At 51.6% G+C, this 18,373-nt stretch overlaps 7 protein-coding genes across 7 annotated transcripts; 6 read left to right on the top strand and 1 right to left on the bottom strand.

The window, feature by feature from the left end:
- Nucleotides 1–484: 484 nt before the first annotated feature.
- On the bottom strand, nucleotides 485–1,783 carry VTN00DRAFT_4891 (uncharacterized protein; the record flags this gene model as incomplete). The annotated part of the gene is made up of 1 exon (XM_069431363.1): nucleotides 485–1,783. The coding sequence occupies one exon, from the start codon at nucleotides 1,781–1,783 to the stop codon at nucleotides 485–487; it is 1,299 nt and encodes a 432-aa protein (XP_069290406.1).
- Nucleotides 1,784–2,425: 642 nt separating this feature from the next.
- Nucleotides 2,426–3,208, top strand: VTN00DRAFT_4890 (uncharacterized protein; the record flags this gene model as incomplete). The annotated part of the gene is made up of 1 exon (XM_069431362.1): nucleotides 2,426–3,208. The coding sequence occupies one exon, from the start codon at nucleotides 2,426–2,428 to the stop codon at nucleotides 3,206–3,208; it is 783 nt and encodes a 260-aa protein (XP_069290405.1).
- A 926-nt stretch (nucleotides 3,209–4,134) lies between these two features.
- VTN00DRAFT_4889 (uncharacterized protein) lies at nucleotides 4,135–5,515 on the top strand (the record flags this gene model as incomplete). Its single annotated transcript, XM_069431360.1, has 4 exons — nucleotides 4,135–4,799; nucleotides 4,853–4,912; nucleotides 4,965–5,322; nucleotides 5,381–5,515. The coding sequence occupies 4 exons, from the start codon at nucleotides 4,135–4,137 to the stop codon at nucleotides 5,513–5,515; spliced, it is 1,218 nt and encodes a 405-aa protein (XP_069290404.1).
- A 524-nt stretch (nucleotides 5,516–6,039) lies between these two features.
- Nucleotides 6,040–8,949, top strand: VTN00DRAFT_4888 (uncharacterized protein; the record flags this gene model as incomplete). Its single annotated transcript, XM_069431359.1, has 7 exons — nucleotides 6,040–6,323; nucleotides 6,404–6,554; nucleotides 6,656–6,732; nucleotides 6,844–7,550; nucleotides 7,666–7,989; nucleotides 8,058–8,152; nucleotides 8,512–8,949. 7 exons carry the CDS (start codon nucleotides 6,040–6,042, stop codon nucleotides 8,947–8,949), a joined length of 2,076 nt encoding a protein of 691 aa, XP_069290403.1.
- A 456-nt stretch (nucleotides 8,950–9,405) lies between these two features.
- Nucleotides 9,406–12,227, top strand: VTN00DRAFT_4887 (uncharacterized protein; the record flags this gene model as incomplete). The annotated part of the gene is made up of 3 exons (XM_069431358.1): nucleotides 9,406–10,695; nucleotides 10,783–11,249; nucleotides 11,276–12,227. 3 exons carry the CDS (start codon nucleotides 9,406–9,408, stop codon nucleotides 12,225–12,227), a joined length of 2,709 nt encoding a protein of 902 aa, XP_069290402.1.
- A 725-nt stretch (nucleotides 12,228–12,952) lies between these two features.
- VTN00DRAFT_4886 (uncharacterized protein) lies at nucleotides 12,953–15,400 on the top strand (the record flags this gene model as incomplete). Its single annotated transcript, XM_069431357.1, has 2 exons — nucleotides 12,953–14,331; nucleotides 14,398–15,400. 2 exons carry the CDS (start codon nucleotides 12,953–12,955, stop codon nucleotides 15,398–15,400), a joined length of 2,382 nt encoding a protein of 793 aa, XP_069290401.1.
- Nucleotides 15,401–16,539: 1,139 nt separating this feature from the next.
- VTN00DRAFT_4885 (uncharacterized protein) lies at nucleotides 16,540–17,736 on the top strand (the record flags this gene model as incomplete). The annotated part of the gene is made up of 2 exons (XM_069431356.1): nucleotides 16,540–17,074; nucleotides 17,132–17,736. 2 exons carry the CDS (start codon nucleotides 16,540–16,542, stop codon nucleotides 17,734–17,736), a joined length of 1,140 nt encoding a protein of 379 aa, XP_069290400.1.
- Between the last annotated feature and the right edge of the window lie 637 nt (nucleotides 17,737–18,373).

The following is an 18,373-nucleotide window of genomic DNA, read 5'->3' as shown; positions in this document are numbered from 1 at the left end:
GTAAACGGGCTTTTCTCAAAGAACTAAATAATTAATCAATGAATAGGTATATACATATACGAAAAAAGAGTTCTATGCATAGAATAATTCTAGAAACTCTTGTCAAGGCTTATCTGGACAACAACGCGGAACGGTGCGCGCTCTGGTCACGGATCGCCGAGGCGGGGTCGGAAAGTTTCCGCACTTGAGGTGCCCTAGACTAAGGACTAATATGGAGTAGGAGGTACGTACAGAAAGACATGATGACATGCATCAAGTGAATGACCTGATTTATGCTGACAGGTGAACGGTTTGAAAAAGTACATACAAGTACCTAGGTAGTTGATTAGGCTTTTGTGTCTGTATATGCATAACAGGTAGTAGTAGGTTAGGTACCTAAGAGGTATATATCAAAAACAGGTCACTCCTGCCTACAGAGCGGAGTATTCGGAATGAGACTAAGTATCAAAGATAGACATTATCATGCTAAGTAACACTCATATATTTATCCCAGCTTCACAGCCGGCAGGATCTTCCCCGTGCACTCTCCAAACCCAACATAGCTCCCCTCCTCGCCGCACACGCCGCGGAAAATCACCTCGTCCCCGTCCTGCAGGAACGTGCGCTCCGAGCCGTCTGCCAGCTTGACGGGCTCCTTCCCGCCTTTGGTCTGCTCCAGCAGACTGCCCTCCGTCCCGGGCTCCGTGCCGGAGATGGTCCCGCTGCCCAGCAGGTCGCCTGTGTTCATGTTGCAGCCCGTGATGGAGTGGTGCGCCAGCATCTGCGGGAATGAGTATAGGAGGTTGGTTGCGTTAGTTTTGGTGATGACAGTCGATTGATCACCGGCGGATGTCTTCAGCTCGACCTCGAGGCGGATGTTGTAGCCGTTGGCGGCGCGCTTCTCGCGCAGATATGGCAGCAGGGACTCCCGGTCTCCGGGCTCGAGGCAGGGTGCGCAGAAGGGTTCCAGAGCGTCCATCAGGACAACCCACGGGGAGATGGTGGTCCCGAAGTTCTTCGCATTGAACGGACCCAGAGGGACGTACTCCCAGGCTTGGACGTCGCGGGCGGACCAGTCATTCATCAGCACCACGCCGAAAAGATGCTCCTCCGCCCGATCGATGGGGATGGGCTCGCCGAGGTTGTTACCCTTGCAAATGAACGCACCTAGCTCCAGCTCGAAGTCTAACCTTCTGCATGGAGACAACGTGGGGACTTTCGTGGTAGCTGCCGGGTTGGTGATTATCTGGCCGTTGGGGCGGCGGATCGGGGTGCCGGAGGGAACGACAGATGAGGCTCGACCATGGTATCCCACGGGCAGATGCTTATAATTCGGTTGCAGAGCGTTATCCGGACCGCGAAACAACACACCCACGTTGTACGCATGGTTCAGACCCGCGTAGAAGTCGGTGTAGTCGCCAATCTGCAGGGGAACGTGGTTGGTCACGTCTGAGAGCGGTATGAGTGACTCCTTCCGTGCGGCCTCGTTGTCCTTGAGGAGCTGAGGGTATGGCGTGTCGTTCCGGAAGATCGCCTGGAGATATTCCCTGACCTGGCGGTGAACCGGACGTCCAAGGGCCGCGAAGGAGTTCAGCGTTGTCTGGCGGAACACGCTGAGATGGGGCTGGATAGCGGGCAGCTGGGAAAAGCCCCCGGACGAGGCGAAAGCGGCCAGATTGAGTGCATAAGTTCCAATTGCGACCGCAGGCACAGGCGAAGTTGTTGTCGCTGTGGAAATAATCCCGAAAGGGATGTTGGCCAGAGAAAACGGTGAGGTCTTGGGAATCTGAAGCCACGAGGTCATTATCGCCACGGATAGCGAACGAGCAGTGCCTGAGGGTGCTCGAATGAGCAAAAATAAACAGAAAATGTATCAATCAAAAGTCAGTACGCAGTGTACATGAGTTCAAGCGGGTGGAAGATAAACAAGGCAGATAAACGGAAAGAAAAACATATTGCACGGTGCAGCGCTCATCGTCTGCCCCTCGTCGATCCGTGCCTGGCGTATTCCGCTGTCGCTCCCCGCAATTCTGGAGTCTTTGATCCACGGGCGCGAGTCACGCGGAAAAGACGCCGCGGACGCTTATCGACGGCTCTTCTCCACTCTCCGGCCTTATCGTCATCGCTGCAAACGGAGCAACTTCACAACCAAACCACGGTCGAGATGGGCCACTTGGGAATGTGTCGGCTATTTATAGCCAATGGTCTTGCTGACTGGACTTTTGACGATATGCAGCTTACTACTTTTTAGGATCTTTGTTTTCTCCTGCGGCTACTGTGCCGGTGCGCAGTTCCCGAAACAATACATGATATGATACGTCATAGGGCCCTGTCTGGTTATATCTAGCAGTTTCTTACTCCACGATCCATCTTTCAACTCGTGATAGTCATATTTCTGTTTGAAACCCGACAGAGGAACAAAAGGAACCTGGTGAAGGAAATAAACATGACCTGCGCGACAGACATCAACCCCTCACTCTCATCCAACGACGCCGCTGTCCTCCAGGCCCTCTTCGACGCAGAATCCGCACCCTCCTCCGCTGTCAAAGTCGACCCTTCCCTGCCATCATTCCCACATATCGACATCACCCCAACAGAGTTGGAGGCTCTCAAGTCCCGCGAACTCCACGCCGTGCGCCAACTCCAGGCCCCCAGCGGCAGCGTCGTCCCCCGCGAGACCATCAGATCCGCAGTAGCAGAGCTGGATGCCCTCATCGCAGAATCCCCGTCCTACCCGTCCGCGTACGTGAACCGCGCACAGGCACTTCGCATGCTGATTAACGTCGAGAGCGGTCAGGAGAGCAAGGAGGAAGATGAGGGCTTCGCACTCTTCGCTCCCGCGAACAGTGAAATCGCGTCACAGCTCTTTTCGGATTTGGGACAGGCCATCGCGCTCGCGACGCCCAAGTCTGCCGCGTCCTCGATTTCTCCGGCGCAGGCGCGGCTTCTCGCCGACGCGCACACCCACCGTGGTTATCTGCTTCTGAAGGCGGCCAGGATGAAGGCGAAGAGGAAAGAAGCTGATGCTCGTGACGAGGAGGGAGGTCCAGAGCGCCTTCGGGGCCTGGGCAAAGACGAAATAGAGGAGATGGCGAGCCGGGATTTCTTCTTTGGGGGCCGGTACGGGAATCCGGTTGCCCAGCAGCTGGCGGTGCAGACGAATCCGTATGCGAAGATGTGCGGTGCGATTGTAAAGGAGGTGATGAGGAAGGAGGTGGAGGGGTCGTGATGACGTGTCTACGGTTTGCTTTTATTTCAGATATATAATCAGTCTATTTTCCTTTCGGTGTTGATTCTTGCTGGGAAGGAGTTATGCATACATACACGTACACTGGGTACACATGTTCAAACTTCATATTCTCCCTGACACTTGTCCTGTATCTGCATAAAAAGACTTAGATATGTCTATAGGGATGTGGAAACGAACTTCTAAGGTATTGATACCCGCTACCAAGTTGGACTTCCACAATTGCAGAACGCTGCATATAGCAAAAATCTGCTGGTGATGACTATTAGATCATAAGAGTCGTAACCTGATTTCAAATCAGCAAGGAGAAAAGGCCTATCAATTTTAGTACGACACGGCTGAAGTACTATGGAAACATCTGCATCATCGACCGCAGCTAGATCGTAGCCCATTCGCCTGCTTCGCGTCAGGTGCAAGCATAACAAGGCCCACAGACTGCCTATATCGGCTTGTTTTAGTGGCCTTGCGCTTTCTGGCACGCCCTGAAGCCATCCAGGGCTATGCGGAGGACAAGTCTTAGGGCAACGGCTGGATGAACCGTGGAAGGGGCCGGCTGCAACCGAGGTGGCCCGAGCGGCGCCATGTCTGGGAACGACATCCTGTGGACCGCTGACGTCTTCCACATCCGGAGTGACCGCCAAAATCCGAAGTCCGTCGCTAGCCGACGTCAAATGATGTCGCATCTGTACGGTGTATACGCAGGAAGGGCTGGCTGAGTACCATGGCGATATGGATGTCATCCTTATCCAACCGCAGGCCTCTGGCGGTATGATGGCTATCGATAATCGCAGAGCCTTAAATCCGGGACGTCGTCCTCCCAGAAGTGCTCGCTGGCAGGCTCGTATCTTGCATATCCTACCTTTCCCTATTTGTATATCATATCAGACGAAAGATAAGAGCAAACAGAAATGGCTCCTTCAGCGATCTCACCTGAATCTTCTTCCACCCATTCCAACCAGTCTATGAGCGATATCTCTAGCTATCGAGGATATGATCATGTGCACTGGTATGTGGGAAACGCAAAGCAGGCCGCTTCATACTACATCACCCGCATGGGATTCGAGCGTATCGCCTATCGAGGACTCGAGACAGGCTCCAGGGGTATCTGTTCACATGTTGTCCGTAATGGAGATATCACCTTTGTCCTCACGTCGCCCTTGCGGTCTCTGGAGCAACTCGACCGTGTCAATGCAGAGGAGCGGGAACTCCTAAAGGAGATCCATGCACACCTGGAGAAACATGGCGACGCAGTCAAGGATGTCGCCTTCGAGGTTGACTCCGTCGATTCTGTGTTTGGAGCGGCGTTGAAGAACGGAGCCAAAATCGTCACCCACCCGAAGGTACTCGAGGACGACCTTGGGCAAGTAAAGGTTGCGACGATCCAAACATATGGAGAAACGACGCACACGCTTGTCGAGAGGAAATCATACCGTGGTGGGTTCTTGCCCGGATATCGGATGGAGACTGCCGCAAAAGATCCTGTGTCGGCTCTGCTCCCCGATGTCTGTTTGAGGCGAATTGATCACTGTGTCGGAAACCAGGACTGGTATGAGATGGATAAAATCTGCGAATAGTCAGTATCCCGGTCATTATGGGGGAATGAATTCGAGTCTAACCTTTTCCTAGCTACGAGAAGGCCCTTGGCTTTCATCGATTCTGGTCAGTTGACGACAAGGATATTTGCACGTGAGTATCAGACACTGAATGTCAAATTCCATACTGTGCTAACCTTCCAAAGCGAGTTCTCTGCCCTGAAAAGTATTGTTATGGCCTCACCAAACGACGTCGTTAAGATGCCGATCAACGAGCCCGCCAAGGGCAAGAAACAGTCGCAGATCGAGGAATATGTTGACTTCTACAACGGAGCCGGCGTACAACACATTGCACTCCTTACAGACGATATCATCCGCGACATTACCAACCTGAAAGCTCGAGGTGTGGAGTTCATCAAGGTCCCCGACACGTATTACCAGGACATGAAGGTGAGGTTGAAGAAGGCGGGTATGGTCTTGGAAGAGGACTTCGAGACTATCAGAAGCTTGGACATCCTGGTCGACTTTGATGAAGGTGGATATCTCCTGCAGCTTTTCACAAAGGTATGTGGAATCAGCAGCAAGATGATCAATCGGACTTCGTATGCTAATGTGCATGCAGCATCTGATGGACCGCCCGACTGTCTTTATAGAGATCATTCAAAGACACAACTTCTCTGGCTTCGGGGCGGGCAACTTCAGGTCGCTCTTTGAGGCGATTGAACGGGAACAGGAGCTGCGCGGCAATCTGATTTAACACCCGCATCACGTTGTATGATAACATCTGTCCTTTTCTTCGATCCTTGTTTAAGATCTTCAAGGACATATACTAATTCAGTGTGCAACATCCATACCGGTCTGTATGATTGAGGCTTCGGCACATGTCATGAGGTTAAGACGAGTTGTTCCATTGACACGGAATGTTGCCTTGTGCTCATACCAGCACAATACTTGTAGGCACTTAGTAATCAGAATTGAAAGCAGCCATGTACCTGAAATAGATGAGTACACGTGGAGACGATGCTTGAAAACAGGGGCATCCATTGAGTCTCGTGGTGAAGTTACCTTGAGCTTCCACTGGTGCCATGAGATCCTTCCGAGGCGCATGCGGGGCGGAGATGTGGGATGCGATCTCGGCTCGAAATGAAATCAAAAAGTCATTTCAAGACTGTTGACCAAGGAGATGGAATACCATATCGACCACCAGATTGAGGGCCACGACCAGTAACGACAGCGACTGTCACGTTGATAAAATGTGCAAAACAGGAGGAGAGATCAAACATGGCTTTGCGCGAGCTTCCAACAATCGGAGAAAGCAGCCGACAGCGGGAGCGATCTCGGCTGTACCTGCGCCCCCATCACGTGCCCCCGCTTTCCTTATCAGTAGCGAGTAGAAACGCGTCGATGATATTGATCATCTTAGCGAATCGACAGGCAAGTCCGGAGTCAGGGACGGCGAATTACGACAAGAGGCTCACAGTCGCTCATTTGCAGTCCAAGGGGAGAAAAGCCGCCTGGGCTGTGGTCGTGTGCGAGATCTCCAGCAACAGCCATCAGGCTTTGAGGTCTTTCTCATCTTTTGGATCCTGATATTATTGGAATGGGGGAAGATTTTTCTAAACCAGAGACCTGGCTACTGCTCTAGCTTCCCCCAGGACCCATTATTTTCTCAGGTGAACCTGGCCGATCCAGCTATCATGGACGATGCCTCCAACCCCAATCCGGAGTACCCAACACGGGGCCCGCTCCCTTATCGTCAGCCGGCACATCCAAGACGACCCGCCCGTGCGATACCTGTATGAAACGAAAGACACGCTGTGTGACTGAACCCGGTAAGGAGAAGTGCATTCTGTGCATTTTCCATAACCGCGAATGCACCTATCTCTACAGTCCCCAGCCCAGGAAGCGCAAGAAGGATGGCCAATCAGATCAAGGGACGGACGTTGAAGCTTCTGCTGAGATGGGTTCTAGTAGGTGAGGTTCAGGAACTGCTCTTTTGTCCTACCTGTGTGGAGGGATAATTCAATTGGCTTATTGTGGCGTTCTGTATTTGAGAATATGTCTTGGCTAACATGACGTTTAAAGGACTATCACCGAAAGGCCTAGGCAGAGAAAGCGGTCATCTGCTTCAATTCAATCCTCTGATAAAAATGCAGCCCATGCTCAGGCACAGCTATCTCTCCTGAACAAGACTTTGGGGCTCCATAGGACCATATACGCAGAATATATCGGTGCGACGTCCGTCCACGAGCCGCACCTGCTAGGTCTCTTGCCTTACAGCCCGGAAGAGGAAGATAACAAGTCCCAGAACAGGTTCCGGCGTGTTGATGATTATACAAGTTTCATCACACGCCCGGACAGCATTACATCTTCCCACTCGGAAGAACAGCAAGACGTGGATCAGATTGAGCGAATTGTGCGCCCTCACGGTAAGGCACTGGTCAATCTCTACTTCCGGATTGTCCACCCTAGTTATCCCGTTCTGCACAAGAAGGTCTTCTTAGAGAAGTATGCCCGCAGCTATCGGGAGTTTTCCCTGCCATTGCTGGCGGCTGTGTACCTCCTTGCCATGAACTGGTGGGAGTATGATAGGGAGCTGTCCTCCAAAACCAAGCCGGATGAAGAAGCTCTGGAGAAGCTTTCGACCAAGGCAATGGGAGACGTCATCCATCGGCCAAAGCTATCTACTGTTCAACCCGGTCTGCCCCTCCTTCAACGTCGGGGAGGCGACTCTTGGGTGCTTACAAGCCAGCTCGTCGCTGTCGGGGAAGAACTAGGCCTCCATCTTGATTGTTCGATGTGGAGGATCCCTGAGTGGGAAAAGGGGTTACGGGAAGGCTCGCCTGGGCGCTTTACATGCAAGACAAATGGGCGCCTTGATCCATGGTCGTCCGTCACACATCTCAGCGGAGAACTGGAAGGTCTGCCATGTCACAGAGGAAGATTTTCCAGAGTCTGCTGCCGATGAAGACGACGAGGAAGGGAGCACTGAGGTAGAGAAGGGAAGGATCCTGTTTCAGTACTTCCGACTGACAGAGATTACCGCAGACGTGCTTGACACATTTTACACTCTTGACAGGAAGAAAATCAAGCAAGTGTTTGTCTCTGCGGGGATGCATGGGCTATTGGAACTTGTCAAACCCATCGCTATAAGATTGAAGGACTGGATGGCCAACTTACCTACCTGCCTGAATACGGAAGAGTCCAAGACAAGGAAGTTGTGTTCGAATGGTAAGTCAAACTGTTTTTTTAGGAAATTCCGTTGGCTGCAAATATTAGTTTACTGATTTGTTAAACAGGCTACCTTCATCTGGCATATTACACGACTGAAATAATCATTCATCGTTTTATCATCTGCTCGTTGCCGCCGAGCACATTCCATGAAATACGTGATGTTTGTCGCGAGGCTGCAAAAGCGAGGCTCCTCTATGCTCTTCAGTTCATCGAAACCCTGTGTCAGCTGAATATTACCACTATAACCTAGTGGTATGCCAAGAAACCTATCAGCCTAGTCAGCACACGCCGATCCGGGTAGTTATCTCGAAGATCCTTACAATATTCGGTATATCACATCGATACATCATATTTTTCGGAACCGCTTGATATATCCATATTCGGAAGGTCTTAACCCCTAATTCCATGAGATAAATAGTCAGTTAGTTAGGTAGATTCGAATAATCAGAGCTTTCATCATCATACCTTCGGATTACTAGGTTCGCGCAGTCTGACACCCTGAGACCGGAACACTTGCAGTCGTTCTGGTGGTTTGCCTCCGCGAAAAGTCTTGCCTTGATCGGTACTTATGGCGGTCTGATGTGGGTGACCAGCCCAACGGACGCAGAGGCAGAGTTTTACTACCGCAAGCTCGAGGAGTATAGATGGACTTTGAAGGTCAGAGCCAAAGGAGTCCACTTCGTCCAGGTCGGGCTGGAGGAGTTGGAGGAAAGCCTTCAGTGTCTGGACAAGGGGAAACATAATCGCCAGAGCGCCTTCGAGGATGTCGGGATATCAATCACTGATGAAGGAAGGACCCCTGACACCGAAAACCTGGACAACCATGTCTCTCCCAGCTTTCCGCAGTCGGCGGATCTCAGTATGCCAAATGTCCTCTCGCCCGACGTTGGATTCCCCATTCCGACGCCCAGCCAATACTTTTCCTTGTATTCACCGGGGATTTCAGGTGTTTGGTGATTATTGATACCCATTTGCAAACCCGTTTTAGCGATGCTTATCTTCAGAATGGTGAGGCGACATAACATTGTGTATAATTCGAGTATGGTATAATCCATACAGGCGGGGCGATTGCATCACAGCGTACCTGCTGAGATAGAGAGCTCCGTCGGCCAGTCGTCTTTCTGTGCGGCGCGCTCCGGGTCTAGGTGGCTTCCGGGGCTCAATTAATCATTCACATATGTCAAAACGGAGGGTTAGATGCGGAGCGCTCTGCGATTCGTCGAAAATGTGCGATACGGCGATAAGGGACAGATTGGCGATGAGGAAAAGGCGCCGCCGGCCTCTTGTTAGGTACCCGGCGGCTCTAAGGCCCCCCCTAAGTTGAGGGATCGTCGGGGCCCGGGCTCGACCCGTCTTATAAGCGCCAGACGCCGTTTCTGCCCTCAGCCGCCCTGCAGCGCCCGTCCCACACCAATGGCCTCCCCTAACGGGTCCTCCGCAGGCATCTCCGACCCGACTCCACGCTTGCTTCACGGGTTCCCGCTCACCATCCCCCAGTGGAAGAACGCCCAACGCGCCGGAGGTGCTCTCGAACGACTGCTGAATCTGTTAGATTCTCTTTCTACCGCGGATGTCGCATGGATCAGTCTCGCGTCGCCGGATCATGTACGCAGCCAGTGGAAAACCATTGAAGCACTCCAAGCCAAGAACTATGAGCTGCCACTATTTGGAGTTCCATTCGCAGTCAAAGACAACATCGATGTTTCGGGTTTGAACACAACAGCTGCATGTCCCGATTTCTCCTATCTAGCGGCAAGGGATGCGACAGTGGTGGAAGTGCTCAAGCGCGCGGGAGCTGTCGTCATTGGGAAGACGAATCTCGACCAATTTGCTACGGGGCTCGTTGGAACGCGCTCTCCTTATGGCGCAGTTCCCAATACACTTGATGCTCGATATATGAGTGGAGGGTCCAGTTCAGGCTCCGCATCTGTTGTCGCCCGTGGATTAGTTCCTTTCTCCCTTGGTACAGACACCGCAGGCTCTGGGCGCGTGCCTGCAGGACTAAACAATATCGTTGGTCTGAAAGCGACTCCCGGGGCGATAAGTACCCATGGCGTTGTGCCTGCCTGCCGTACGCTCGACTGCATCTCGATTTTTGTATTGACCCTTGACGATGCTGAGCTAGTGTTTGAAATTGCTGCGCAGTATGATGTGGATGACATCTACTCGCGACCCAGGCCGGATGTTTCTATATCCTCCCCAGAGACACCTCGGATTGCCGTTTGTGATGCGCCACCCTGGTTCGGCCAAACCACTCAGAAGCTTGCTTACGAAAATGCACTTGAGCAAGCCAAGAGACTGGGATGGAACCTTGTGCCAACGGACTTTTCCGCACTGTTTAAGCTGGCGGCTATGCTTTACGAGGGGCCGTGGGTAGTGGAGCGGTTTGCTGCTGTCAAGGACTTTATCGATAGGCCTGACTTCCGAATGGACCCCGTCATGCAAAACATTTTATCAAAGGCCAAAAACTTCAGTGCCGTGGATGTTTTCCAATATGAGTACCGGCGGCGAGAACTCAATCGAAAGATCGAAACTGCCTTTGCTCAATTCGATGCGCTTCTGGTGCCCACTACTCCCATATTTCCTACCATCGAGCAAATTAGGATGAAACCTATCTTGGAGAATAGCCACTTGGGAACACTTACAAATTTCGTTAATTTCTTGGACTGGACTGCTCTTGCGATACCAGCCGGTTTTCGCGAAGTAAGCTACCATTCGGCGTTACCGTAATCTCGTCTCAATGGCAAGAACCTAAACTTCTCAAGCTTGCCCGTACCTTCTTATCTCAAGCTCCTCGGAGACTCGGTGCGACATGCCAAGAGCATCGCGATCCTCTTCCTGCCAGTCCCAACCACGCTTCGGTTCGGGAGAATAAGGGACACATTCCGCTTGTCGTTGTTGGGGGCACATCTCTCTGGCTTTCCTTTAAACTACCAACTGGTGAATATTGGAGCAACCCTAGCCAAAACCACCACAACGTCGGACCGTTACCGTCTGTACGCTCTGAGTTCCGGACCTAACTCAGTTCCAAAACCGGGACTTCGACGTATAAGCGAGGGAGAGACTGGGAATACCATTAGCGTTGAAATCTGGGACGTTCCAAGTGCTGGATTTGGCCACTTTGTCAACCCAATCCCGCTACCTTTAGCGATCGGAGCCGTTGAACTGGTCGATGGTAGTACCGCCCCTGGTTTCGTCTGTCAACCCGTTGGACTGAAGGATGCAACCGATATCTCCTACTTCGGTGGATGGAGAGCGTATGTTAGTTCCCTAACTCGACTAGCCATGTAAATCCAGCGAATGGCTGCCCTTCTTTATTCAAGAGTATTCTGGTCGCAAATCGTGGAGAGATTGCAGTTCGACTCATCTCAACAATCAAACGTCTTGGAATCCGCGCTGTGGCCATATACTCAGCGGAAGACGCTAACAGCCGACATGTTCGCGATGCGGATGCGGCATATCTTCTTGATGGGAACACAATTTCAGAGACGTACCTTTCTGGTGAGTCGATAATCAGGATTGCAAAGTCCTCTGGCGTCGATGCCATTATTCCAGGATACGGTCTTCTCTCAGAGAATTCGGAGTTTGCGGTTTCCTGCGAGGCAGCTGGGATTGTTTGGATAGGTCCAACGCCCCGCCAGATCGAGGTTCTTGGTCTTAAGCATCTTGCGAAGGATCTTGCTATTAAGGCCGATGTTCTTTTACCACTTGGAAGTGGTCTTCTAACGACTGTAGACGCCGTCCTGATGGAAGCGGAAAGGGTCGGTTACCCAGTTATGTTGAAGAGTACTGCTGGTGGAGGTGGAATTGGCCTTATAAAATGCGCTACTCGCTCTGAGTTACGAGATGCCTTCGATACTGCGAAGCGCCTGAGTCAGTCCTATTTCAACGACGATGGAGTCTTTATCGAGGACGCCCGTCACATGGAGATTCAAATTATTGTAGATGGAGAAGGTCGTGTGAAGCATGTTGGTGAGAGGGACTGCTCGCTACAGCGGAGGCACCAGAAGATCATCGAGGAAAGCCCTGCAGTTCTTGTGCCAGAACACATTCGCGCTGAGATTCGAGCAGCAGCAATACGCTTTGCTAAGCAGGTATCCTACCGGAATGTCGGGACGGTCGAGTTTCTGTATGACACCAAGGATATGTCTTTCTACTTCCTGGAAGCGAATACTAGACTGCAAGTCGAGCACCCGGTTACAGAGGCTGTCTCTGGCATTGATCTGGTCGAATGACGCGTTAAAAAGATGTGTTTTTTGTGTTTGCTGATTTTGATGTTCAATGCCCTAATTACTGCGTCGGAAGGATCGAATGAAGTGGAGATATCGCGACTACATTCAGCCTCACAGGCTATCTCTCAGCCTCACGGACCCAAGCAAAACCTAGCACGTCAGATTATATTCAGGGCTGTCACATTTCACCACGCCGCGTGCAGAAAAAGGTCGACTCAATATTTCGAGCCTCCTGAGATGCTGCAGACCTTCATACGTCAACCATTATTAACGGCAATGCAATGAAATGTGGCATCACCTCTAAGTGCACTATTTGACCAAATTGAAGCGCCATTACACGGGTCGTCTTGGGACGCCCCAAGACGCTGAGGAAAGGGAAATTAGAATGCTAGGACATTGTGGTATCTACCTTATGCTATGACGGTCTCGTGGTTGTTAAGTTAGTTTAGCGCAAGAATCGGATCAGTGATATCTAAAATTCTAGAAATTTAGGAGTTGCGAAGCGGGCCATGAGACCCCGCGAAGTGCCTAGCGGTTTCTTCTAAGACCAACCTGTGCACGATCGCTATGCACTGACCCCTGCTCAGGGTCGTATGCCTTGTTTTAGTTCCCCACAGCATAGCGGCCGAGTCACAGTCGTCCCCAGACTTGCTGCCTGATAATAGGAACCCCATGGTTCTCCTCTTGACAAGAAAGCTTCATGTCTCTCAGGCTACTACGTAGACACGATGACTTATCATAATATCTCTTCATTTCGATCACCCAGGACGTCTGTGTCCGACGAAGCCTATTCACTTAGTGGCCATACCCACGAGCGGGCATCTGCAGATTCACACCAGAATGCACGACCTAAACCGGAAGAGAGTACTTCCTCGAAGAATGATGTGAAGGAAACTCCTGCTACAGCGTTACGCCCTTCGTTTTACATTTTATCCCTGGCTATCCTCTATTCAATGCTCAATCTGTCTGCCTGGATCATCATTTGCATCCTATCCTATAGACCCCTGACCACGAAGTCCTATGCCTTCCAAGGGAAGGATGAGGATCCCGACCCGTCTGTTTATGCGGTCAATGAGAACTGGTATCGTGCTGCAAGGGTCATCCAGTCTATCGCTTCGGTCTTGACAATTCCGTTGACGTCTGCGGTGTGCGCAAATGCGGCGGTGATCTTCATCCAGCGCAATGGAGCAGCCATCAACCTGACGATCCGTCAGCTCCTAGCGCTCTCAGACAAGGGCTGGACCGACCCTGCCCTGTATTTCCGAGCCCTTCGACACCCAAGAAGCTCATGGAAGCGATATGGTACATGGTTTTTGGTTCTTGCCATCTTTCTTCATATACTCGGGGGTCTCATATCGCCTCTTCAGGCCTTGCTGCTTTCCTCCAAGACAATCAAAGTTCCTTCAGGTTGGTCGACTCATTCTGCTATAGCTGAAATCATAGATATGCAGCAGTATGACTATATGAGCCAGCTCTCAGTGGGGATCATCGCTAGCTTAGCGGGGCCATTGATTCGGTCAGCGTATTCGGATCAATATGAGCCACAGATTTGGTCGGCTGCGGGCTTGAATTGTACAGGTGGTGCTTACTGCAATATTGGCAACAAGCTTGGGGATATCTCTTCCTTAGATGGCCCCTTCCTGGCGCAATTACCCAATGGTTTCCACACGGGTGTGCTCCGCCAGTTCGCTCCCCGCTTTAACTTCTCGACCACGGTCACAAAGCCCCCGCTGTCAGAGTTCCCCGCAGATTGCGAGTCTAATATCTCCGCATTCTACGCCAACTACAACCATGATCTTTGGGGCTTACAGGTTTGCATTCCGCAAAAAAGCAGCCAAGGATTTTACACAACATGGAATGCGACCAGAAACCGCCAGGACCTCTCCGAGGAACTTTATATAAATATCACTGTACGGGACTTGCAAGCGTTGGTTCCTGGGTACGAAGACATCTCCGGGCTGTTAAAGGTCTCAGTGAATACTACCGAAGGGTATTTCGAGCTTCCAAATTACATGAACTCGGGCATACCGGGCCCTCTGCAAACCATGGACCCATTCCCCAGATGCGGCGAGGAGTGCGAAGGACAAACGCCTGATGGGTGGTATCTGTAAGCACAACAACTAGATCAATATTCTTTTTCAGTCCTACGAGCTGATGACTATTTTCTGGCAAGGAAACCCCGTGAAGCGAACTTTTACAACACTGCGAATAATTTCTATGACCTCCTCTTGCCTGGTCCTCTAACCACACTTGCCTATGCCATGTTCGGCGACTGGGACTCCTACATGGTGGGCTGCGATACTGCACTCAACGATGCGGCCTTCAGTAAGTACACCTACGAAAAGGGGATTCAATACTGCAGCAATCCTCCCCTGATAAATCTGCTTCGAGGTAGTTCGTACTTATATAGAAAAAGAGACATGGCTTCAAAGTGGGACACGAACAACTCCAACGACGAGGGCACCTTGTTGGCGTGGCTACGGGCCCTTTGGGAGCCGCAAAATGGCACATCAACGATCGAAAATGCCTTCAATACGGGCCTATTTCTGGCCACCCAGGCTCTGTTGCAGGCATGTGACTTGGTTGGCCTGAGTAAGGCGGGTGTCTACTCGGACCCCGGTGTCGATACGGAGATCCCAACCATATCACTCGCGGGAATCATTGCCATCTCCACCTTACTGGCCATCTACCTCGTTTCATTGCTGGGCATGGCTACATACGGTGCACACTTCCCTCGGTGGACCGATTCTCTGGATGGATTCGCTATGATGAGGATCGGGGCTACCATCGCCGACAAGGTCCCACTGCTAGTGACGTATCGGGTGGATGAAATTGAAGCCCTGGATGACACCCCTGGGTGGATAGGGGATTCGGAGCGAGTTGACGAGGAATGCAAATCCAGCGGCATTGCTCGACTTGAACTGGGATCATCAGGGAAGCTACGGGCAAGGCAGAGATATGAATGCTACCCGGCCGACCATAGCGCAGCCCCCCTAGAAGTTCATCCTGTCATGGGGGCTTCTGCAATAGAGAATCAGTCGGACGATGTGTCGTCGTCCGAGTCGACATCCGGGTCCGTGTCAGAGTCATCACTGTCGTCGTCACTGGAGCTGGAGTCCGAATTGCCATCCATGCTACTCGGACCTGCCCGTCCGGTTGCACGTCGCTTGGATTGAAGCTTCATTAACAAAGATACCGGGGCCCAAAACGCCTTTTCGGTGAAGAAGAGGCATAGGTGGGCAGGAAGAGTCTCCAGCTACACCGTGCGATGCCAATTCATTCGGAGCCGATACGTGTCTCCGGCTTGGGGGACGTGAAGGGGGAATTGAGAAACCCTGTAGGGCATACTAAATTTTCTGCTTCCATTTTTGCTCCATTTTTTCTGCTTCTAAAAATCTCTCTTCTTTTCCTTTTTGTGTTTGTTGGCTTTTCATATTTGCCTTCAATCTAGAGTGTGATAGTACGTATACCACGTTCATAACCAAGGGTGATGCTCTATTATGGACCAGCGAATATTGAAACGAACCGACAATTCCATAGATTATAAGTAGCATTTTAGTGCGTAGGCCCATTAATCATCGAAAACATACACACGTCCACGGATCATATACCAGCAAAGTCAGCAGGCCGTGGCCACCAAACCATTGCCCAAACCGGAACCTCCGGTCCACCAGGCTCGCGCTGTCCGTCAGCAGACGCTTTACCCTTCCCCATTAGAACCGTTTCAACATCCTTAAAGCCAATCTTGAGATAGATATCGTGTGAATGCGGTGTCGTTGCTTCCAGCCAAACGGGGAGATTTTCCGCCTGAGCCCTGTCCTGATAATTCTTCAAAATGGTCCTTGCAAGGCCTTCAACCTGTTAACAACAGCAAGCAAGTAGTTGAAATGACTCTTTTCTTCTCAAGGAGCTTTTCCCTGATGTTCATATTCCGTACCTATACCAAAGACGTAATAATACTTCTTTTGCCCCTTCAGGCATTTTGTAACGGCAGGCCTAAGACTTCTAGGCTGGGGCTCGTTGGGTTTATCTTGAAGACAGAAGACAAGGGAAAAGATGAATAAGTAGGCTGTTACTAGCAATGCTACTATCCTCGATTGCTATTTGAGTTGACCACGGGGTCCTAATCCCATGGCTAAGGAGCGTCTTATATACATAATGAGTTCTGCCCGGAAATACCTATCCGCTGGATCATGGCTATGGATCATAGAGGTAGCGAAAAGCCCCCAAGAGCCTGTCTCCACCACCTATACAAAACACATCTTTTCTACGTGTCGTTCAACTCAGAGAGGCCTCTAGGCTTCTATAAACCGCCATGGAGACCCCAGAGGTCCATGGTGGTGGTGCAGCTCACGCATCAACCATAGCAAATGGCTACGTGGCAAGTCAGTCAACTGAGATACCAGAGATGCCAGACACACCAACCCCAAGCCAATGGACCCAACAGTGCCTGCCGGTACATCCTACAGATGAAAATCATCAGGCTATAGCCCAGGTAAGCCTAAAAGGCAGCCTGGGAGTTGCTGGAGCACATAGAGATAGCACAGCATCAAGTCTGACCAGCAGAGCCCAAAGCATAACCAAGCAACGACGAACCAACCAAGGACCTCTAGGCTATAGGGGTCCCTACCGGGCACCTCTGACAGATATCAGCAAACAATTCCAGGCCCTAGCAGGTAACATGAAACAAGCAATTGAATGGCAGGCTCAGAGCCAACAGCAGGCGCGCCAAGAGGAGCTGGAGCTCATAAGGGCATGGATGACAGAGCAACTGGACAGCTGGAAGACAGAACAGCAAGCACAGAATGAACACCTTCTAGGGAGGATCTCTACCCTAGAACTAGAGGTCAGTAAGCTCTAAACAGAGCTCAATCAAGCCCAACAGGCCCTGAAGACCTCTACACCAGCCCAGTCAGAAACCGCGCACAGACCAGCCAGTAGAGCAGCAGGCAACACAACAGCAAAGAGGACACCCAAGGATGCTTCAAGGCCTAGAGAGGCCTCTGGGCCTAGAGAGGCCTCTGGGCCTAGAGAAAGCATGAAGCAACCCCCAAAGAAGGAGGCATCATATGCAGATATAGCAGCCCTGCTAGCAACCAAACCAGGGGGGCAGGGATGGCAGACAGTGCCTGCCAAGCCAAGCAAGACCCGGAAAGCAGGTCATAGGAGCTCCAAGGAGGCCTTGAAGGCCGAGAAATCAGCAAGCTTCAACCCAGTGAAGGAGAGGAACAAGGAAGTGCGCAGGCTCCTATTCCGAAGGGAAGGGGGCCTGGCTGCCGCCAAAGCAGAGCGGGAGGAGGTGATACTAGCCATAAACCAGAGCCTGGCCAAGGAAGGTTTCCCAGGCTTTATTCGTGTGGTGGACATGGGCTATACAGCAACAGGAGCAACTACTAGAGAAGGGCTCTCTAGGCTCTATGCTACTCCCAGACTACAAGGACCTACTAGTGGCGGCAGCCCGACAGGCCGACTCAGCAGTGATATCAGTGGAACTCCCAGAGCAATGGTATAGAGTCAAGGTCCATGGGGTCCCTACCTATATGACCCGGGGACTAGAGCTGGCCCGGGAGGAGATTGAGTTAGGCACAGAGCTCCGGCTAAAGAGGAACCCTACATGGCTCCGGAACCCCCAGGAGCTTAGAGGCAGTGAGCAGAAAGGATCAACTATTGTCATCACTGTAGGGTCTCTGGAGGAAGCCCGGAAGCTTCTAATTAATGGGATCCGCTTTGGGGGCTCCAGATATCATACAGAGCACTATTGGGAACTGGGACCAGATACAGTCTGCCCCCGGTGCTGTGGAATAGGACATCGCAACTACAGAGCATGTGGGAGCAGACCCCCATTATGCTTTATCTGTGCAGGGCCTCATGAAGGAGCTGAGCATGGCTGCAAGGTGGTGAACTGCCCAAATAAACCAGGGACTGCATGTCAGCATATGCCTGCAAAGTGTGGCAACTGTGGAGGCCCGCACCCAGCTACAGCTGGGAGCTGCCCTAAGAAAAGAGAGGCGCGAAAGCGCCTAAGCAAGCAGGGTGATACTAGAAGGGAGGGATCTGAGCCCCCAGTGGAAGCAGCCCAGACAAGAAGTCAAGAGGCAACCATACCAAGCTCAACAGGTGTTGCGGTAGTCATACTCAGTCAACAAGCT

This window comes from Thermoascus crustaceus, assembly GCF_041956765.1.
Source record: "Thermoascus crustaceus strain CBS 181.67 unplaced genomic scaffold VTN00scaffold_2, whole genome shotgun sequence".
NCBI classification, from domain to species: domain Eukaryota; kingdom Fungi; phylum Ascomycota; class Eurotiomycetes; order Eurotiales; family Thermoascaceae; genus Thermoascus; species Thermoascus crustaceus.
Note: the sequence above shows the minus strand (reverse complement) of the source record. Positions and strands in the feature narration are given on the sequence as shown.